At 33.9% G+C, this 24,983-nt stretch overlaps 1 protein-coding gene across 1 annotated transcript; it reads left to right on the forward strand.

Moving 5' to 3' along the window:
- Positions 1-1,750: 1,750 nt before the first annotated feature.
- Positions 1,751-24,587, forward strand: LOC149776697 (SCO-spondin-like). The gene is made up of 20 exons (XM_089941332.1): positions 1,751-1,878; positions 2,587-2,648; positions 4,980-5,150; positions 5,785-5,987; positions 8,021-8,135; positions 9,767-9,852; positions 10,660-10,773; positions 11,430-11,589; positions 12,103-12,346; positions 13,545-13,692; positions 14,440-14,742; positions 15,779-15,943; positions 16,730-16,967; positions 17,460-17,715; positions 19,807-19,856; positions 20,696-21,040; positions 22,247-22,446; positions 22,831-22,976; positions 23,748-23,857; positions 24,406-24,587. The coding sequence occupies exons 1-20, from the start codon at positions 1,751-1,753 to the stop codon at positions 24,585-24,587; spliced, it is 3,426 nt and encodes a 1,141-aa protein (XP_089797458.1).
- The last annotated feature ends 396 nt before the right edge of the window (positions 24,588-24,983 follow it).

A 24,983-nucleotide genomic window follows, 5' to 3' on the forward strand; every position in this document is an offset into this window, starting at 1 on the left:
TCATATCCCACGAAAAGAAGCTGTTTTGAGAGAATACATCTTGAATCTTGTTTACTGGAGGAATCAGTGATGAATGCTTTTGATAAGAGCAATACAGTGTCTGCGGAGTCCTCTAATTCATGGCACGAACAGATCCAATGCAGAAATAGTTACCAATAAATTGCTAATTAACATAGCATTTTTACATATAAATCTAAGTCCTTATTTTGACAATAACCATATTAAACGGGGATTATTAGTATAAACTGAAGGTTTAATGAAAATTTGTGCAGTAACTGTGTTCGTTACGAATGTTTAAATTTGTATTTGCAGTTCCCAGAACAATAATTACATATGATATAAATACAATGTTATAAATTTCCTGATTGCATATTTGAGGATGAATTTGTTCCAGACGAAATGTTGTGTCGTGTAATCGCTTTCTCACTTTAAGGAATTACGCCGTGATGAACACGATAAAAAGTTTTTCCAAATAGCTGCGATACTTTTGCAACTTACTGCATATATTGGCCGTGATAGGAATTGATTGGTATAAGTATTTTTAATATAAGTGTGTGCTACGAATTCTCTGTTATAAGTATATTTATATTTGTGTTTAATATGAGATTTCTATTATAAGTATAGTTTTATATGTGCGTAAAATGAATTTTATAAAATAAGCATACTTATACATATGTGGAATAAGACTTGTTTTGTTGTTGCCGTCACTTTTAACTCAAAATTATATTACAAATATCACACTGGCATACAGGTTGACATTGGCATACAGGATGACATCTTGAAGGCCTGTTATCTTTAGACCACTATTCATTATCCTGCCCTCGGTCGACAAACTATTATAACATTAAACAGATTATTTTTCTGCCACTGATGCGTCTAAAATGGATACTATTTTGCCAGTTAAATAATTATAAATGTATCGTTAATTTTTTTAAATGTGTGCCTTCAGTATTTAATTATTTCATGTTTTCCACAAACAGTAGCCTATAGTGTCAGTATTTAAGATGCGGTTCTGTCTCCATTAAAATTTTGTTTTGTTAAAATGCACAGCACTCAGTTTCATCATTTCCCATATTTCCGAGTGGTACTTTTGCCATGACAAAACATTCTTCCCACAAGCAGTTATGCATAAACCTCATGATGTGATTTTTGAACATGAACAAATCTCCATCGGCTAATCAATATTTTATTATTTTATACAATACTAAACCAATTAGGCAACTAATGAGCTACTAATAAAGCTATTGTCATTTTTAAAGGAGACCATGATATATTTATCAAAGTCATAATACAATAGGTACGCGGTACTTATTTAAAAATATATAATTACAATTGCATGTACCTAGACGAGCCATGTCTTCCGTGTTGAAGGACCATCACATCCATTTCGTAATACATAATCTGAATACACTCTAATAAAATTAGAACACAAAATCTGCCACGGGACTAGCATGCATGCGTAAATTATCTTCCTGCCATATAGAGCACGCGTAAACAAATAATGCAAATAATAGATGAGGCAATTTTGCTAAAACTAAATTGTTACACAGAAAGTTTCTACAAAAGTTATCAAATGTCTCCAAACTTGGGGAAAGGGGAGGGGTAAGCGGGGATATAACCCTTTGATATAAAAAGGTATGGCACACATCGACATTATAATTTTCTTCTTTGCAGTGACACGCATATCTGCACGGTCACCAAGACAACTGACATTGAAGTGAAGAAAAAATGTTCCGACTTTCTGTCAATGATGCTGCAAGGGATGCAGCTTAACCCTGTCAAATCCGGCATCGGCCAACTGACGTCGGACGAATTGCAACGGAAGATAGACTACTGGAACAAATACCCTAACAGTAGTCCCGATTGCGTCTATAGCCAGTAAGTTTGTGTCATTTTTAAAAATAGGAATATAATCAAAATCTGCTTGCCTGAAAATCGATTAACAGTGTTTTGTGTCCAATTTATTATCTTTAGCATAGAACGGAACAGAGAACAACAAAGAGAGGTTTGCAAAAGGTCCATACGATCTCCATTTTCTTTACATTTCTGCAGATTTAATTAAATCGTATGACCAATTTCGTTAATTGAGAATATCAGTTTATGCAGTTAATGATAGATCTGGTGTTTTATGTAACAATTATTCATGGGCAGTATCTGATACCTTTGTTTGTAGTGTATTCTATCGAAATGCAAACTTTCGTATAACAAATAACGTATTTAGACGCCAAAAAGCACGCCAGTTATCGAAATGTTTTCGTCAAAGATTTTCAGGATGCACTCATGTATGTATGTATGTATGTATGTATGTATGTATGTATGTATGTATGTATGTCTGTCTGTCTGTCTGTCTGTATGTATGTATGTATGTTTCATATAAAAAATAAATAAATAAATATTTTTGCATTTTGCACTAGTATCTCATTTTTAGTGTGACCATGAATTTTATAATGTGGAGAGTTAGAAACTTGTTGAATCGATCTATGCAAGGATTACTGAATGTATAAAACAAAATATGCTTCTTATTAAAGACACGAATGTCTCGGTCTTCTTTTAAGACTAAGTGAAAGTACTTTTCTGTGTCAACAGGACAGTAGAGAAGCAGGTGGAAGAATGCTGTACTGGCTGGCAGGGAATCGCATGTGACCAACGTAAGTGACACATACGGCTTAGGCCCAGAATTCAGGCAATACAACTCGGTATAAGCATGTGTGTTATGTACAGAACACAGGCAATACAACTCGGTATAAGCATGTGTGTTATGTACAGAACACAGGCAATACAACTCAATATAAGCATGTGTGTTATGTACAGAACACAGGCAATACAACTCGGTATAAGCATGCGTGTTATGCACATAACACAGACAATCAAACTTGGTTTAAGTATGCCTGTATTAACGTAACACAGGTATTATAGCTTTGTATACGCACGCGTGTTATGCACAGAACAATATAGCTCGGTATAAGCACGCGTATTATATGCAGAACACAGACAACGCTCGTTATAAGCATTCGTAATATGCACAGAACACAAATGATAAAGCTCGATATATGTATGCGTTTAATGCACAGAACACATGTAATATAGCTCATTATGAACATGCAGGTAATGCACAGAACACAAGTAATATAGCTCTGTCTAAGCGTGTGTGTTATGCACAGAACACAGACAATAAAGCTCCTTATAAGCATGCGTGTAATGCACAAAACACAGGGAATAAAGCTCGGTTTGAGCATGCTTGGTATGCACAAAACACAGAAATTAAAACTCGTTATAAGCAGGCGTGTTATGTACAGAACACATGTAATATATATAGCTCATTATAAATATTGTGTTATGCACACAATACAGGCACCAAAGGTCGTTCTAAGTATACATGTTATGTACAGAACACATGCAATAAGGATCGATATAAACACGCGATTAATGCACAGAACGCAAGGTCATACAGCTTGGAAAAAGCATGCGGGAAACCAATATATTTACTTTTATTGTCGTAGTATGACATTACTGTTTTTAATAATCCGAGTAGCCGCGGAAGTTAATCGAGTGATTTTAAATTAGAAGGAAAGATTTAATCTTGTGAAGGAAGAGAAACAACTGACCAAAATATCGGAGTGTACAGGGACGTGAATGTTCAGTTTTTTTTTTTCTTGTGCAAGAAGACGTACGAGTGTACAGAGGCGTGAAATGTTAATTGTATTCTTCTGCAAGAAGACGTACAAGCAGGGTCGACAGGAAGTGGGGGGGGGGAGGACTGGGAATGTATACCTGGGGCCCGGGGCCGTACAGAGTCTCGGGCCGAACACATTTGTTAATTTTATTAAAGAAAAACTTTGTTTGAACAAGAACTAGGAGAGTCCCGTGTGTTTCTTATCACTTGGCCCATGATCGCTCTCTACGGCCCCGCGTGCAAGTGTACAGGGGCGTATGGTTTATGCAATTTTAAACTTGCGGTTGAGTAAGTCGAAGACAATCATACGTATACAAGTTAATCCCCAGACAAAGCATTGATCACTGAATCATCATGTCAATCCATCCATCACTTCAATGATGACAATGATGTTGACAATGATGATGTTAAAAACTGTATTATTATTATTATTATTTCAGCCGTTTGCAATCCAACTTGCCAACATGGCATTTGCGTAGCTCCAGGCAGATGTACATGCAAAGAGGGATACGGTGGGTTCCGTTGTAACGAGGATAACTCAGGTAATATAATCATGGTCTTAGAAAAATTGTCAACTGAAATAATGTACATACACTTTCATGGCTGACTGGTTTTTATACAATCACTTTAATACAGCCATTGAAGTCATTCCCTGCAACGTGGCAAATTTTGTTGTGAGTACTAGCCTTCACTTAAAAATATTGATTATGATATGGCACTTCGATCTGCATAATTAATATACAACATGATCAAAATATTATTTCCTTACTGATAGAGTCTTACCTCAGATCCAATTTATCTATGTATCTCCTACGTTAAATGTAGCGGTTATTCTTGAAATGGCAAAAGGCTAGCACAAAACAGTTATGCAGTGTCCACATTCAAAATCATTCATGGCAATTTTTCTATATTAAATTAAGTACACCAGATCATTCGTAAAAAAACCCCAAGATTATTTGCTTCGTGTTAAACTACTCTGTGTGAAGTATAAATAAGGGAAGCTGTCGCTATTTTATGAAAGCAAAGTGTGACGGATAAAAAAGGAAAATAATCGATATTGAAGAAAATGAAAGTGAAGGATAAGCTAGGAAAGTAATCATTGGTGTAGTGACGCAAAATTGTGATGGATAAGCAAGGTAAGTAATCGCTATTGTAGGAAAGAAAAATATATTGGTTAAGCAAATGATCACAACTGTATCTTCCTAGACCTGTCTTTACATTGATTAAAAGTCGAATAAAATGAATAGAGTGGACAAAGGTTAATAATTGCCATTATTGACTTCTAGAATTTCTCTTTGTAATTCAGTTGTGGTCAGCACGTCGAACCAAAAATACTGTTACAAGAACACAGAATGTTACGGTCTTCAGGCTGACCAGTTTCAGGGTATTCCTGTCTTGCAACAAGATTGTTGTATAGAGGGCGGTGGAAGCTGGGGAGGAGGTAGCAGCAACTGTACAGTCTGTGAAACAAAGCCAGGTAACAGCTTTTAACTCTGAATCTAGTAGTCTTTTTATATCACTATCTCTCTGTCTGTTTGACTTTCTTTTTCTGTCTTTCACCATTTGTGTGAGTCTCTTTCTCTTTCCGTGTTATTTTGTGCATCTTTTCAATCCATTCCATTTGCCTGTACGTTCGTTAGCCGCTAAATACCTATGTTGATTTGTCTTGCGGTCTCGCTTGAAATATGCCAGTTTTCATAGGCCAGTCTGAAATCATTGTATCTGTTTGTGTATCTAACCATCTACCTCAAGTTTTTAAAATCAGTTCTGACGAAATATAGGAGCGCTTATTACTTCGCTTTTCAAAGAGTTTAGTAAGGAAGTTTACAAAATATCTAATGTATGAATTGTTTTACTTACCGAGTGAAAAGTATGGTATACTGTTGTGAAGTTTCCTTTGGAACTCTATTTGCTGGATATGCTCTCAAAGAGAAACAATGATTGCAGGATATTGCACGCTTGAAAAATAGCAAAAGAGAATATTTATATGCCTTTTTGAAAACCGAAATGGTTTTATTAAACAAGTCAGATAGAAATGTAAAATAAATTAATCTGTGGACATTGTTTTGAGGATGGAGGTTTTGATATCAAACGTAAAACGATCACTTCAGGAACTGGTTCTAAAGTGACCATAGACGCACGCTCGCCCTACAGAACCTGTATGAATTATGGCCCCAGCTATTACTCTACCTTCGACGGCCTCCAGTACCGCTTTAATGGCAAGTGTCTGTATAACATGGTGTCCGCAATAAACGGTGACTGGTCCATACAGATGCAAGTAAAGAACTGCGACAAATACTCCACCTGTACAAAGGTAGTTTACTCTTTCTGTTTATCTATCTATCTATCTATCTATCTATCTATCTATATATATATATATATAGTCGATATTTATATCTGCCGTATTAATAATTCATATTTCTTTCATATTAATAGTTAATATTTTTATCTATCATAGTTCATACTACTATTTATTGTATGATCATTTTTCCTCCATTAACTTTACATTGTCAGAATCGTTCACTATTTTTCCATATTGCATGTCTTCATATTGCACGACACACGTGTCTAAAAATAGTATGGTGGATTAGGAGCAACTTTGATTGCAAATAAACAACGTACATTCATGTAGCAGACGCGTTAACTTTCAGTTTATTACATTTGTTTGTGAATAAACCAAACAAGCTGTTTCGTCCATTTTAAAGTAGAGATGATAAGGTTAACAATGTGGACGATTTCTCAAAGTCACAAATGAAAGTTTCAAACAAGCAAACGAATGAACGTAATATTCGCAGTGTCAACAACAAACGTGAGAGACGTAGTAACTAAGAGCCTTAGAGCCAATAATTCAATACGACAAAAAAATTATAATTTCTGCTGGCTAAATAGTGTCACACAATAGCTGGGTCGCAATTTTCCCTGTTTAACTAATTTGATACAATGTCAGGCTAGTGACAGAAGACAAACACTATATGATACAGATCATAGCTGGGTATCTCCAACAATATGCATGCAACATAAACATATGCTTTCTTTTAGCTGGTAATACAAATGGTAATAAATATACTTACATTTATGCATCTTGAATTTCCTCAAAATGTGAGTGTGTGATTTAGATTTTTAACGTAGCCTTAACAGTTTTTTCAGTCATATCACTACGAAGTGATATCTAGCATTGGGGTATCATGCCTCAGACTTGTAGCATGATGTCCCACTCAGTCACATTATTGTGACACCAGGTCGACTAGTCCTAACATTAACCTCTTAATGGTGAACGCCAAGCGAGGTAGCTGTTAGTACAATTTTTGTAAGTCTTTGGTACGATTTGGCAGGGGTTCGAACCCGCGACCTCCCGCATCCGAGGCGGACGCTCTAACCACTAGGCCATAGGAGAGGTCTCCTCAAAATGTACTCTGTTAATTAGTTCAACAAATCCGAATTACTTGACCCAGGTTACGGAAAACCTGATACTCACCAAAACTGTACTATAAGTTCGATTTCATTTCACATTGAAATCACATTCTCTTTACTGATCTGAATTGACACAATAAATCAAGTCCATCTTAAGCAGAAAAGAGGGAGTCAGATAGATCAACAGAAACACTAAACTCCATACATTGCAGTCCAACTGCAGAAGTTTTTTTCAATGTGGCTTAATTCAAAAGATGACTCTGAATTTCAATATTTTAAATTCTAAGTAGACTAGAACAAATTCTTTTTAAATTAGTGTCGAGCTCACGACAAAAAGTTTAAAGGTCGTTGGGCGGTGCTATATGCGCATTAATATTGTTAATGTGCTTTGATGAATCGACAGTTACGTATTATTTTTGAATACAGCAAAAATTAAATTGCTTTGTTTCTTGCAGAGTATTCCATTATTATTAGGCTCTACGAAGGAAAACGAAATGAGTAAATACTAAAAAGATTATTGCATTTGCATGGGAAAATATAAGCTCGTTTTTGTTCGGAATAATATGGCACTCCTAAGGTCGTGGAGTATTACTCAGCCAAAAAAACCCCTGGTTCATATTTTCCATATAAATGCAGTAAGCTATAAATATCATATTAATATATAATATTTCTATCTACCATAGTAATAGTTAATATGTCTACCATAACAATAGTAAATCTTTCTTACTCTGCACTGTTTGTACGGACACAGCTCTATATGTCTTCCTTTCTGTTTGTCTGCTTTCCCTTCTACTTGTGATGCAATATATCGATATATTGTCAGAAGATTGCCAAATAATTTCATCTAATCTATATGCTCTTTTCATTACATTTTGAAACTATACAGTTTATAAATACAACCTATCAATCGAAACAAAATTGCCATTTTTATTGCAGAGACTGATTTTTAGATTTAGTGGGAAAACCTTTGAGTTGGAGGGCGGTGCATTATATATTGATGGTGAACCCCATTTCCCTTTGTTGGCAGAGCCAAAATCAGGGGAGGGAAACGGTAAGTTTATCTCACAACCGTCCAATCGTTGTCTTTTCTTAAAGATGCTACTTACGTAAAACCATCGCATCTCTGCGATTTTACAGCCCCAACCTTAAATAAGGCGTGGATTATTGCTGAATAGAGAATGGAATTTTAGTCATTCAAATGTAAAACTTTCAAACATTTAGGCGATTAAAGGAGTAACATTGACCATTTTTATTTTTGTAACAGACTTTTAGGAAAGTATAAAACATTTTAAGGATGACTTACTTTTTTCAAAACACAGATTATGAGTGTAAGAGAGAGAGAGAGAGAGAGAGAGATGAATGCATTTTGTTGTGATGGAGTGAACACATGATAACACTAATATATCTCCTCTTCCACCTACACACAGCAGGACGATTTTCTGTCCTATTAAGAGTAGTGTTATGCTTGTGTGTAAATACTTAGAGTAGTGTGAATACTTGTGTGTAAATTCGTTTTTTCACTTCCGTCTCATTTTATCAGCGTACAGCTTCTACAAATTGGGGGAATACGTAATGCTGGTATTCCTAGGCGGGACACTGAGAGTAAAAGCAGACGCCCATTCTACTGTAATGATCACCTTACAGAAAAACTCTGTTCATAAAGTTAAGGGTCTTTGTGGGACCAACAACGACAATCCACTTGGTAAGTATCGTATAGAGTTAAGTACCTGTCTGGGACAAACAACGAAAATCCACTAGGCAAGTATCATATACAGGACACACTTTTTGAATTCATGAAATTAAATTTCATCTGAAACATTGCCATAATGTAATATAGAAGACATTTACTACTTCATTAAGCTGCGAAAATCTTATGCCGATAATATCCCACATTGATTGTATTACTGGTAATGTCTCGCATACATTGATTATATTACTGGTAATTGACTATACTAGCGGTAATACACCGCAAGCGTTGACTGTATTGCCGCCGTAGGATACAACCTATACTGACTATATTACCCGTAATATAACGCATGCATTGAGTTTATTCACGAAAAGACATGAGGTTAGAATACTGTTATATACAGCATTTTATTTTCTATATTGAAATACATTAAAAAATATTTATATAGTATGCAACAAAGTATATATAGGATCCCATTTTTTCATAACTGGTTAGTTTTCATTGACTTTGTTAATAATAATTGTAGCCATATATATTCATATTAGTACATCTTTTAGACTATAAGTAATCCCGAAGAAACGATATGTCATAATAGAAATTACGACATACACCGTGTGGTAAAGGATTATCCTGTACAGAGGTTGGACTTCTGAGACAAGAGCGAGACTCTGCCGAGTTTCTGCCGATGATTGTGGGATTTAATTCTCATGCACTAGCACTTTTAATTGATTATTTATATATGCTTTTTATATATAAAATAACATGGTGAAATTAGCGATGGTGTATGTACTGTGCATTGTGTTGGTAATAAAACTAATTAACTTCATCTAGATTCTTAGGAAGGATGTACATTTTGTGTCATTGGATGCGCGAATGGGGAATATAGTTTCTTTTATTTGTTTTTCTTCTTACTTTTGTTTTACCATGAATAGGTTTTGTTCGATATAAAATAACATTTTTTCTTTACTTAATTCATGGTTTAATTAATAACTCAGATGACATGGTTCACTACGTTACTGGAGAAGCAGTTAATGAGGTAGTCTTTGGAAACTCCCACGCTATTGCGAACGGCGAAACGGTGGTAAGTTGAACGCGTTTTTGTTTTGTTTGTTTCAAATCTTTAATAAAATATATGAAAATTAATTCAGACGAATATAAAAACTTATTCTTTCAAACGGTTTTTCCACGCGAATAAATTGCCCGAAGCATAATAAGCTTATTGTCTCCTTGAATGATTGACTATATTTAGACTTATTTGTCAAATTTTTATTTTGGCTTTTAGTGAATTGTCAGGTACTTTTTTCTTGATATATATTTGGTCATCATTACAGTTGTCAAGAACATGACAAAAGAGCTACATATCCCACCAGGAAAGTCCCCTGCAGATTAAACAAATCGAAGAAACTTCCTCCATGTGATTATTTATTTCGGTTGCTTAACCAGGAGCTTTTACATCTCTGCTTAACATTATCTATGTGAGTCATAATAAGCGTTAGGTTTGCCATTTTATCATCTTTTTAAGAAAATATTTGAAATTTTGAAATTATTTGATAGACAATAGAGAAACAGCCACAAAGTGAGGAAGATGTTTTTATAAATGAGGGTAAATAAATCCACAACATTGCTAGTTATGAAACAAATTCAGAAACTCTGAAAAATATAACTGCGCATTTCTTGGCAAGAATGACTGGTGGGGAGCGGTCGAGTTCTGCGGTATAGGGTGTTATCTATTGATCAGCACACTCACTAACCAGCCAAAATGGTTCGAACCTTTTTTACTCTTGCGGTGTGCGTGTCTTTCTGTTGTGCAAGATAATCTTGGTTCATGCTTCACCATTTTTCATTGGCATATATGGCTTAGGTAAGTTTTGTTTCATTTCTGTTTTAGTGTCCAAACGCGGGCAGCATTCCAGATCGTTGCAGCACTCAGGATCAGCGTGTTCTGGCTGAACTGGCTTGCAACAATTTGATCTCACTAGGGTTTAGAGGATGCCACTCAGTTGTAAGTCCGTGATACTCTTGTAAACGAAATTAATTTAGGCAAAATGTGTATTTTGTTTTACAGGTTTTACGGCAATATGAAACTATATTCATCTCGTCATTTTGGTAGGAAATCATTTTCGAAATTTGTTTGTCATTTAATTAAACACTATGGAATCGGACACAAATTAACGCAACTCACCTAAATTATTTCACAAAATATAAAAATGATCAGAAAATGATATTAGTCGTTATGGGTATTGAGATGATATAATAAATACATACTTGCAACGAATGCGATGGAATAAAAGACATAGATGATCCCGCACATTACAGATTTGCAAACTCGTAAAGAAATGCAAGGCTGAATATTAATTGTTTTTCACAAAATATCAGAAAAGGGCGCCCAGTTCTAAAAAAATAATACACACATATGAGAAATTGTTCTCATTTTCAGAGTAGCTTGGGAGAGTCTTGGTGTAAATATTAATATCTAGTGCATCCTGAAAGTATATTTGATAGAAAAAAATGAGGCTATTTAGTAAATCATCTTTTTTTATTTACATTATAGGTGTAAAAATACGAAACAAACCCAGAAAAGTGTGTATGTCTTAACTGAAACTTTCTTATCTAAATCAGTCGATTTCAAAATTTCATTTTAATATATAACTATTGCAGGTTGACCCATTTTTGTGGTACCAGATGTGTATCAATGACTATTGCGCCGCAACAACACCAGATGGAAGAGATGCAGTGCAGTGTGGTGCAATGGACGGATATTCAAGAAGATGCTCCCTCAACGGCGTACAAATCTACTGGAGATCGCCATTCCTCTGCCGTAATTAATATACAATATCACCTTTTGTTTTATATATATATATATATATATATATATATATATATATATATATATATATATATATATATATTGCCTTGACAACGTGATTGCATTGATAATTAGCTAATTTGATTTTCATTCTATATATAAGCATTACGTAATCCTACAGTAGGCTATATCAGAACAAATATTGCTTGATACGGCGTAAATCGTATACACATTAATGTTTTATTTGCGTAACGGCAATCGCTTTGAGGCTGTTTATGACTGATAGCGTAATTTGTTACATTATGGAAAAAGAATGTTATTGTATTGAATATTTATCTTGTCGCAGCCGCTCTAATTAGGTAAGATATTTATAACAAGATTGCTGATGGCTAATGCTAATTGTTGAAAAATCAAAAGCCACATAAAATAAAAACAATGCTTTTATTATTATTGCTTTTTTTCTTTTTATCTTTTCATCAATTTATATTGAACTACGACACATTGATGTCATGATTTCACTTGCAGCTCCCATCCAGTGTCCGTCAGGAACTGTGTATCAAGAACATATGTCCTCTTGTCCGTTCACTTGTTCGAATCTGTACACCATTCAGCAGGGTCACTGTGTACAGCAACTAATTTCCGGCTGTAATTGTCCCAATGGATATTACATTCAGAACGGATTGTGCATGAAACCCGAAGAATGCCTTTGCTTCAAGAACAACAATCCCTACAAGAACGGAGACACCATAAAGGACCAGTGCAATGAATGGTGAGTTAAATTATTTGGTACTATTTCTACTACTACCTCCACTATAAACACGAGGACGATGTTATGCTGATTAAAGTATTGATGACATAATGTATATTTCCTAACTGAAATATTTTAATTTGCTTAGAAAGCTATTTAGTTAAAGTATATATGAAGTTCAAACTACCACCACTGATGTCACTACAACAATATACGCACATTTAGCTGATACTGTTAGATGATCTAATAATTTTATTTGGCAACAGGCTATTTCATTTAAAGTGTCCGTTTTCTTAGCATACATCTTTTATTGCAACATAGCAGCTCTTACAAATTTGTATTTTAGATTTATTTTATTGCCGCAAATTCAAATACAAAATCAACAGGATCTAAACAAAATTAAACAAAGTTACTAATTTCTTTTCATTATAGTAGTTACAAGATACATTCAGAATAACAATGGATTGGATAACCGAATAATTAGCTGTCAAAAAGGCACAATAAAAAAAATTGACGAGAGAGAGAGAGAGAGAGAGATGATCATTGTCGTTGTAAACGATTGTAATTTCAGATATTATTTTGTGTTTTAGTTAGGATGGGTTTAGTTTTTGTATTAGTAGTATTTCACAGCCTCAAAATGTAATGGTATTGTTTTTAAACTAGATAGCCATAAAAAGCTGTAGTATATGATTAATTCAAAGAAATAGCGGAAATCAACTGGTACAACCACAGTAACAAGACATTTGTCTACGATAATATATATAGAATGAAAATCAAATTACATAATTATCAACGCAATCGCGTTGTCAAGGCAATATGTTGACACAACATCACAAACTTGTAGTAAGCTAAATTTAAGTTACGACAGTGACGATTATATTTGCGCTCTTCGTGTGACATGGACTTCAGTGACCATTTCTCAGAAATTCAAAGAAATAGCGGAAATTAACTTCATTGGTACAACCACAATAACAAGACATGTTTCTACGAAATTGGCATATAGGATCCATACTACGTTTGTGCTTAATATGTCAAAATAAGATTTTCACATTTTCTGTCACTAAAAACAAATCACGTTGGCGCAGAGTCAAAAAGATAGAAATATTGCTTTTTAAACTTATTGTGGTTGAGTTAATCCTAATTTTTTATGAAAGACTCTTTCATCGTTGCGTAAGGACAGAACGTGTATTAAAATTTTGAAATTCTTTTCTTCTTTCAGCACATGCAAGATGGGTCAGTGGGACTGCACACATTACAAATGTTCATCAACCTGTTCAGTTTTTGGATTTGGTCACGTGACAACATTTGACGGAGCGAGTTACAGTTTTAGTCCTGGAATCAAAGATTGCACATTCAAGCTGCTGACTGTAAGAATTACGTCATCTTTAACTATAAAAATGCCGTATTGCTTGCAGTTTCTTTTGCACATACTAATTGCTTCACCCACAATTAATTAGTTACTCAAAATAATGTTTCTTTTCTTTATTTTTTATGTTTTTTGTACATGAATATTTTATAGCGATTTTGCAGTTTCTGAAAATTAACATACGAAGGGGCTGAATATTGTGGCTTATATTCTGACCTTTAAATTTTAACACACCGAAATGTTAGTCAATAAAACTATACCATAATTACATCAATATAGTTATGAGTGTATCACTTGGTTTTAGTTGTAAATAATGTTGCCATAGTAAAGTATTAATTTGTTAAAATGAAAAAGAGTTATGCTATGAGAATCAAATGTACAAACTTTACAAGTGCAAATCCTTTCATATAATGTTTTTTACTTATTATGTATGTACATGCATTATTTAGTACACGAAGTGCCAGGTTTGAGTGTAACAGTTCTTGTTTACTGGAACGTGTCTAATTGGTAACTTTAAGAAAGATGTTTATAACAACAGAAATAGGATTTGTAACCTGTAAGAACACAAGGATTTCATTTAATAGAAATACTAATATAAGAATATTCAGGAAAATACTGATATAAGAAATGTCCGGGAAAAATACTTGTTTTAATGATTAATATTTACAAATACTCATATTTATTTAATATCTAATTAACTTTACAGATACAATCAAATCATATTGTTTTTTTCTTCTTCTCCAAACAGACTGGCAACACATCCTCGAATGACGCCGTAGAAGTGACTATGTACACAGCTGCATGCAGGGATCTTCAGACTGAAAAATGCATCTCCAAAGTTGAGGTTACAATACAAGGAGCAGTAGCTGTGATTGGAACGGATACATTCAGTATAAACGGGAAAGAGACATCATTACCGTACACCTCTAACATCCTCTACTGCAAGCAAGTGACCTCCATCTTCACACAGTTGCAGACATTTGGACTGGATATACAGTTTGATAGAAGAAACAGAGTTTATATAAGGGCTGACCCAGTCTATGCCTACAAGGTACAACAATATTTACTGATATTTAGTTTAAAATGCTACATTCTTCGGAAAGTTATATAAACATTGTTGAGGGTACCAGATCGGGTTGATGGTACCAGCTTTTGTTATTGGAATTTCTACGTATGCTACTCAAATACATCGTGACTGGTTTGGCCTAAAACCTTACTATAAGATTGTTACACAAACAGCAACAACACCAGCAATACAACTACTACTAAATAAATAAATAATTCATAAGAGAATAAAGAAGGCACAATATAGCAGTATTATATGAAAATGACTTAATTTGATTACCGAATATAAACTGGACTACAAGGGTCTTTTCCTGATTGACCGCTGAGGTCTCATCTGGTTTTGAATTTGTTGGACCCTAAACCAATTTGGCATAACCTTTAACTATATTTTGCACCGTGCGCAATATCTTTGGTTGGCCATCGTGACGAATTTCATTCCTAGTCCTTGCAATCTGTCAATGAATTAATTGCTAATCATATAATTTTTGAAAATGCTAAGTGAATTTCTCATCAATCCTGTTCAAGACAGCCGATGAGATGTTGACAATCAATTTGAGCATGTCGTCATGTTTCATAACTATTGCCTTGGTCTTTACTATTTAAATACAATTTCTTCGTAACGTAAATAACCTATTACAATTTTTAAGAGTGTGTTTAACTATATATTTGTAGTTATCTTATCCTTATGCATTATTGCCTAATTATATACATCGTGGTTCCTAAGTATAGCTGTTATTCGTATTTAGGAACCATGCAATATGAATTCGCATTTGATACCTATGTGTTAATTAAACACATGTAAAGGGTCATTAAAAATGCTTACCATTGAAAATTAAGTTTTTGCCGACAGTTTCACAACTAAAACAATATTGTAATCGCATAATACCTGAAAGGGTTTCCGAGCTTGTCAATGTACAATTTTGAAACCTGATGATGAAACAAAATTTTCTGAGATCGTTTACGTAAAAAACACTCTTCAATATTTTGAGATAACAAATATCTTTTTGTACACATTCTTGCAGATACGCGGTCTCTGCGGTGAATTCAACTACGTGTCCGACAACGATTTGGTGACAGCATCTGGGATGCCAGAACCTAAAGTGGAATTTATGGTCAGCTCCTTCGCAAGTGGCACTTGCTACAATCCAGTTCCATACGCCGACCCCAGAGAAATTCAGCAGTTACTGGTTTGTATGCCTATATTGAATGTAAAATATAAATATGGTTTTTGTGTAACTGAATCAGGCCATTTTCACACAGGGTCTCTTGATATACATGTAGGATATTTTGCGTCAATAAATCATTCATTGTCTCTTGTTCTCATTGATAAATCCTTTCACTTTCGTTTCTAACATTTTAAAAATCATATAGGTATATATAAACATATACTGAATCGACGTTTAGTTAGTATAATTTAAGTTGCATCACTTTCTGTTAATGAATTGTATGATCATAGGAGGTGTTTACTTGGATAAACAGCTGGTTGATCATAGCTTTATGTATGCTATAGAACTGATTGACATTTATTCATTTACAATGTTTTTACAAATTGGGAAGCCCTTTTATCGGCTTGGTGCTGAAACAAACAGTAAATTACACAATTGTGCGAGATACGCTCTACTGTGAAAGGGATGGAGTTCACATGACTCTTATACAGGGTATGAAGCAGATGAATGTGTGACTGTGATCCGTAGCTAATGCCAATACAATGTGCTGTATTGTCGTAATTAAAAGTTGCATATGATACGTTTGGTAAAACCTAACTGTGCTAAAGCCTAATGCAGACGTTTTCGTAAACTAATAAAGTAAGTCTTTGCTTGAGATGTTACAGAGAATAAAATGCTGAATAGGCTTGTACAATATCTAATATATATGTTTTCAAAGTTTTTAAAATTAATTTTAAAAAGTTGATAAAATTATCCTTTAGCACAAACTGTTCTTTGAAAAAGACTTTCTTTTTAATATATTTATAGAGACCAAGAGCTGAGCAGGTTTGTGCTCACCTGAAAGATGCTGAAGTATTTGGCAACTGCATGTCATTGGTTAACTTTGAATATTTTTACGAGCTTTGTGTCAAGGATATGTGTAAAGTGACACAGCCCAACAATCTGATTCCCATGTGCGATATCACCGGAACCATGGCTCATGAATGTGCTGCACACGGCATCATCGTCAACTGGCCCAACTATGGTAGTCTTTCCAGCGACTGTGGTAAGTGAACCAGATCATCGGTTAAATGGCTGAGACTATTATAAACATATAGACTATTGTAAAGTTAGAGATGATCCGGAGGAAAGTTCCTGTTCATTGTTATGTGATTGGTTAGTTAACCCGCGTAAACGTTTGATAAAAATTGATGTTTCAGGACTGACTGATAATGGTTTTCAGATTGTTCTGCAAATTAAGAATGTTTGACAAATTGTTCCATTTGTCCTTTAATAGAAGTGTAAACTTTCTGAAGAAAATTGACCCTCTTTTTTTTAGTATAAATATTGACCAGAACCGCATAGGTAGGTATGTTGCATTGAAACCAATACTATTGATATTATATACAAGTCGTAAAATTACGTTAAAATAATTTCACTATATTTATTATAACAACAATGCTGAACGTTATAGTTCAAGGGATTTATGTGCCAACAGTGCACCTAGTATATCGTAAACAAAACATACATTAATATTAAAGGGATATTTGTTTTACAGCACACATGTTGTCCTGCGTCACTCAGGGAACAACTTACACGGAGGCTGCATCCTCATGCGGCAGTCACTGCCGTGACTTGGAGTTAAGCGGCCAAAACTGCGAAGAGATGCACATTGCCGGATGTAGCTGTCCCCAGGGTCAATACATCGACGATTACGGTGCGTGCCGCAACCCAGAACAATGCACGTGCTATAATCCTCACAGTAGAAAGACATTCAATCCAGGGGAAAAAGTAATGGGAGACTGCAATGAATGGTGATTATTTCGTTTTAGTGTCTATTAGTGTCTGCATTAAAAGCAAATGCAAAAATTAATAAACTGATAAAAAATATATTTAATCAGTTATTGATGTATCTTTCTAACTTGACAACCAATCATGTACACTCCTTTCCAGATGGTATATCCATCGAATATTTTCTCGGGCAATTACATTTTTTTTTCCCCAATCAATTTTATTAGCCCTTAATTCATCTCTCTTCTTGTGAAGTTCACGTTTTCATATATTTTGTAAAACTGAAGCATTTCAAGTCACTAAAGTCTGCTTAACACAATTAAATATCAACTTAAGGCAAGAAAAAGTAAAAGAGCAAAGCAAAATAAAACATCCGTCCTCCAGCAATTAATATAAGTGAAACATTCTCGTAAAAGTATAGTTTTCTTTTCACAGCACCTGCTCAAATGCTATCTGGAACTGCACGGAAGAAAAGGAAAACTGTGTTACTCAGGTACATTGTCCAAGAGAAGGTCAGGTCTACAAACAGGACACATGCCAGATGACGTGTGACAACTATAACGCAGAGGGCATTTGTAACGCCAACGAATTCAATGGGTGTGGCTGCATAAAAGGACTAGTACTTGCACGCGATGTAAGTGTTGAAATAGTCATGTTTGAGGTTTCTCTTGGTTACCATGGAAGATTTGCTACTTAATTGCACAAAATTTTGTAATTTCGGCCGCTTTTAGAAAACGGAATGGCTCAATGGTTAGCATACTGGGTTCGCAACTCCAAAGGTACACGATCGATTCTTCCCATACCAGAAAGGGTCGGCTGATTTGTGTATAACAGGAGAAAACACTTTAAATGCCATGTCACGAGATAGCTTACCATTTATTGATGTGATGTTAGACACAAATCAGTTGATCTCATTTTTAGTCTGCCAATCTCATTGCCTAAACCAAACCTTGATTAGGTTTCATGAACAAGTAGTATTTTTATAATGTAATTTATAGAATTTACCTTGAAACAGTGGATCCATCTATAAAAGAGTAAAGACAATTCTAAACAACACAAGCTCTATGGAGCTAAATTATATTTAAAAAATATCGGCGATTTCATGGTATTTGTTTCATATACGTAAATGTTATTAGAAATGATTTTAAACAGGTTTATACCAATTGTTTAGACTTTCATTACTGATTTCATATTTACATACAGGGATCTTGCATAGAGCCACAGAATTGTCCGTGCCAATATGCGGGACAGTATTTCCTTCCTGGGGAATATATGGACACCGAATGCATAAGATAGTGAGTATTCATTTTGTCCAATATTCATCTTTTTGTAGTACAGATCAGCAGATAATGGAACATGGCAGACAATACATGTCTTACTCACTTACTGAATTGCCCACTGAACTTAGACACAACGACACAGTGATCACACTGAAAAGGGCTCTTAAAACTCACTTATGTCGACTGCAAGAACAAACTTAAAGACCTAATAATGTTCCCTACCTTAAATATTCTCAGCATGTTTTTATAATTATTTTCTAATTTCATGGTGTTTGTTTTTGTAATCATATCATATGTTTTTTTTAAATATTTTATAGGTATTGTCTAATGTTGTAAAGCGCTTAGAGCTTCTAAAGATTAGGCGCTATACAAAGTCCTCATTATTGTTATTATTATTACTCCTCTCCCCAAAACTACAACCAACCAACCAAAATAAACAAAACAGAAACAAAAACAAAAATAATATTAAAAAAACCAATAAAAGCAAGCAAAGAAGCAATCCCCCCAAAACAAAGCAAAAGCAAACCAGGACAAAATACTCCCCCCCCCCAACAAAACAAACAAACCAACAACCAAGGACCAGGCGTGCATATGAGTTATGTTATGTTCACAGAAACATAATAAAAATGAGTAGATAATATTTTTGGAAGACTGAATTTGTAGTTATGTATTTATCTTCAATCAATAAAATTTATTTAATACTTGATAAATGGTTTAATTTTTCTTTATATTCAAATAATTTCCTACATCTCACAAAGACAGAAAATATACACCTTGGATCGAATTCGACTCCTTGAATCGTGATATATATGGTATTTCTTTTCTTTTTTTTAGCAAGTGTGAAAATAGAGAGTGGGTGACAGTTCTTCACAAAGATTGTTCAGGTACATAAGCTTTATGATCTTCTTAGAACTGTCAGTTTTGACATCTCATACGTTTAGAAGTTGAAATGAAATGTATTTATTGCAAATTGAGATTGTTTAATGAAATATTGATATAGAAAAGAAAATAAATGTTTAAAAACAGGTGAACTGAAATATTTTGACCTTCAACTGACTTTGCATCTTTGCATTTGTAACATTCTCATAGGTTATATATATATATATATATATATATATATATATATATATATATATATATATATATATATATAGAAAGAAAGAAAAAAGGAAATGAACAACTATTATGGTCAGCGATGTAAAAGAGTCGTATATAATTTAAAAACAATGGATGAATCCATTAATGCTTGTATCATATGCATGCTATGTAATTTACAAATGCTGACTTTTAAAATAAGTAATAAACATTATTTGTATATAATTACATAAAAATAACGTAGTTGATAACATTACAAGGCCTTAAATCATTGTTTCGCTCTCTGCGTAAATTGGCTTTTTTTTCCCCTCATTTTATGCTAACGCATTAATTATATTCCATTGAGTATATCTTAAACATTGTACTGATTTTGAAATATTTTGAACATTGTAGTGGCCATGAAATGTCCTGAAGATTGTATTGATCTTTCAATATCTTGAACATTGTATTGATCTTGAAATATCTTGAACATTATAGTGATCTTGAAATATCATGAACATTGTACTGTACATTGTACTGATCTTGAAATATCTTGAATATTATACTGATCTTGAAATATCTTGAACATTGTGCTAAGCGTGAAATAAATGATCTTTCAAAACTGTAAGAAGCAAATTTACTATTACAGCTGTCTGCTGGACCTCCGGAGACAAGCACTTTGACACATTTGATGGAAAGCACTACAGTTTCTCCGGTGACTGTGAATACAGTTTGGTTGAAAGCAAGGATGGTACCTTCCGCGTGACAGTGGAAAATATCCCTTGTGGGAGCACAGGTGCCGTCTGTACCAAGAGGGTCAAGATTAATGTCAATGGCAATCTAATAACGCTTGTCAAAGGTATGGATCTAAAAATCGGTGACCTCAGTATTGCCGGAAATAGCTACGTCACAAAAGGTCTAGAGATATCATCAAGCGACACGATGGTTCGTATTGTCGCCGAGGAACTAGGATTCGCTCTCCAGTATGATACAGGTGCGTTTCCTTTAGAGTTTGAAGTGGTATGTTTTACAAATTATATTTATCCTGTATAATGTATTTTGATGTAGACTAACATGAAAGTTTTTGTTTCCATAGGTGTTCGTTTTGATGAGGTTTTCTGCTGAAACGTTTTGTCCTTAATTATCCAAAATTATATATATATATATATATATATATATATATATATATATATATATATATATATAATTCATTATTTTTCAAAGTTTTGTAATATTTATTCGTCGATGTAAATTATACAGGTTATCTTTAGTTAGATTGTGTCTAGGTGACAGGGTCTGTTAAGAGCTTAAAATTACATAGGATCTATCAATAGATGCGTACGTATCTGTTGACAGTAAATAATAATACTATTAATAATAAGCTTTAACGACGACTTTGAGTTAGTTTCTCATTGGGGTTTGGACTGTTTTAGAAAAGTTAAGTAACTTCTCATTGGTTGGGCTCGGTCACCTGATAGTCACTTTTTGAAATAAATTGACTAGTAATATCCGTCACGTGGGGTGTCTTGTAAAATATAGTCATAACAGAAGGTTATACAAGGAGAAAACCGAGATTCAGATTCATTCCAAATTTGTAGTCATTTTTATCTCTTTTGTTCCTGTTGCAAGTCTGCGAATGTAATTTATGCTGCACATACATTGAATTTGCGAAGGAAAACATTTGTTTAGACCGTTCATTAGCATTAGAAAGTGATCATTTCCTGGAGTATACTATTATTCTGGAACGGTTGTGACTTATTGAAAGGAGTTCTTTACAACGCTATCTTGACGACTTTTCATTGATTTGGACTTTCATAGAACTTAATCAAGATTATTTTGGATTCACTTCATAGAAGTTAAGTTCCTCTCACACTTTCATTTATAACAATGATAATTAAATTGGTTGTTAACATTTTCAAAGCTTGTTGGTTTTGCCTCTTTCTTTTACTTTGTTTGTGACCGTAGAGTCGTATTTTTGACATAAAGGGACCACAAGACTTTCAATTCAGTAAAACCATTGTATCCTCATCCTCCTAACTTTTTTAAAGATGTTTTTTGATCCATCTGCAACTATTACTCCTCTTTCCTTATAACTACATTTATTTCTTCGTCACCATTACCATTCTTTCATGTGCATTGCTTGTTCTGACTGCAGTGCCAACTATGCAGCGTCAATAATATGACATCTTCTCTATTATAGGAACACGAGTGTATGTATTCTTGAAGAACCAATGGCGCAATGCAGTTGGAGGCTTGTGTGGAAACTATGATGGTAATGCACAGGACGACTTTACTTCAAAGTTTGGTGAGCAGTCAAATCTACAGAATTTTGCAGATAGTTGGAGAACAAGCACAGATTGTCCCAAAATAGACGATCCAGACGGCAGTGATCCTTGCTCGGTATGTAGGCTTACTTTACACTGTAGATACTTGCATAGTAGGTTGTTACTTTCCAAGCGTAGTTCTTTGTCTTTCGCATGTAAGATATTTTGCGATTTTTAAATATATTTTTACGAGAGCTGACGAACAATATAACAATAATTAATGGAAATGATATATTTTAATTAATATTTCACATGAACGTAATTGATTTTTCTTTTATTGAATAATCGCGTCTCCACAAACGAAACTGTTTTCTTCAATATAAAATATTTACTTTCAAAATGTTTTAAAATCATTGTCACATATTGGTCCGAGTACTTAAAAAAATGTATGTTTGATGCTGTTGAATAAGACTAACCTACAAGGTATGAATATTGTCGCAGTGTTATATTTTGCCTACAGGGAAGTCATGCTGTAAGAAAGGCCTGGGCCAAACAGCAGTGTCAGATGATTACAAACGTAGAGGGAGTATTCGGACCATGCATTCGACTGGCATCCGATGTGAAAATTCAGATGTTCTATACTGACTGCATGTACGATGCTTGCAGGTATGGGACGAATCATTTTATTTTCTAAATGTTGATGTAATGTTTATGTAAGAAAAAGTTATTCTGAAAATGTTACAGTATGGTGATTAAATAGTGATTTTTAGTGACTCGATATTTAACTTACGATTTTATAAAACGAAATGACATTAATTGTCGGTGAAATATTTCAAGTGTTTTGGTCTTTAGTAATGCGTTTAGTTTGTGGAAGGAAACGTACCAGAGAGCCTATGTGTGATACGATTTCCAAATCAATTAGGGAATTTTATAATGATTGAAAATTTTATGGGAGTAAGTTGCCATCTTTGCAATGTGTAATTCAAGTACCTTTTTACTTAGAAAACAGTTTATTCCATCATACATTCATACAATTATAAATCAAAGTCACCCTTTATTTAAAGGAATATTCATTGCTAAATACAATCGGTTTTGCGTAGAATCCTTTTTCCACGGTCACATATTTAAATTCACAAATGGAAGGTGTGAGAAAGAACATTTGTCACTGAGGACATTTTAAATTATATTTCAGTATTTACTAAAATATTTATAGTTCCATAAAATGTTTTAAAATCATTAATATTAACTGTACTTATTAATTGAAACACTGAACTCAGACGATTGTGATTGCAGTCATATTCCTAAAACAAATTTCCAAAAGTGACACGATACCTTTGCCAAAAAGAGACACTTTATATTTGCCGAAAATAAATTCTAATAGTTATTCAACTTTATGTCTGAGTAATACACCAAACCGTTTAAAATATTTGTTTCCAGTTGTGATTCCGGAGGTGATTGTGAGTGTCTTTGCACTGCATTGGCTAACTTCGCCAAATATTGCAATCGACTGGGACAGGCAATTAAGTGGAGGTCTAATGCACTTTGCGGTAAGATAATGAAAAGATCTGCGATTAATGAAATAAATATATCTCTTATCAATATAAATCGTTTCTTGTTACATCCACTGCATGTCACTTATTTTCTAGACGAATCTGTTATACATATATAATTTGTAATGCTATTATTTTCCCTGCATACAAATAGTAGGAAAATATATACATATTGACAGAATTATGCATTTGCAACATTACGTATCTACACCGTATGTTGAAACTCTTTTAAAGTTTGCCGTACGGATTTAATTCAGATGTGTGGTTTGTAAATCATTTTTTGTCTTTAACCTGTCCTGTGTCACAATAATGCAATAATACGGAATATGTACTTTTGAAGAAGCATATGCACAGTTTGAAACTTAAACATTTAACATAAATATTTATATTATTGTGGCCTTTGTTTTGACAAGGTATTGGTACACAATGAAAATATAAATAAATATTCAATTTGTCTGATTTTAAAATTACATTCATTATTATAAATAGCCAACTATTTATTTTATATCTATGCAGTATGATCAGATAAAATCTCAATTTCACAGCAATTCAATGTGAAAACGGTCTTCAATATAATCCATGCGGTTCCCCATGCCCACAGAGCTGCCGAAATATTGGTCAGGAGCCAGAGCCCAGTTGCGAGGCAACGGGATGTGACGAGGGATGCTTTTGCCCACAGGGATATGTACACATGGGTATAAATATAAAATGCATGTTTAATAATTGAATCTTTTAAAAGCGAACTATAATTCTTTTCCCATTTAAAAACAATTCCTATCACTAATGTGTTATTTTTATTTATTAGGACGGGAAAGGTTCCAAGACCATATCCTTAGTTCGTTATTTGGTTTTGTAAACAAAATAATATTCTTACCAAACAAGACTGACTTATGAGGGGAATGCTATATTATTATCTACATAGAAACTATAATGTGTTTTCATTTTGAATAACACACAACTCCTTGGTTTTACCCCCCCCCCCCCACAGCTATTACAATGATACATGTGTAATTTAATTCAGAATATTGTGCTAATGTGGGTATTTTATCTGTATGAATATTACCACGTATATAACTAACATTAATCCATATACTCATTAATTTTATAAACGGCATATAATATG

This window comes from Sinohyriopsis cumingii, chromosome 18 (genome assembly GCF_028554795.1).
Source record: "Sinohyriopsis cumingii isolate HCF-2022 chromosome 18, ASM2855479v2, whole genome shotgun sequence".
Classification (NCBI taxonomy): Eukaryota; Metazoa; Mollusca; class Bivalvia; order Unionida; family Unionidae; genus Sinohyriopsis; species Sinohyriopsis cumingii.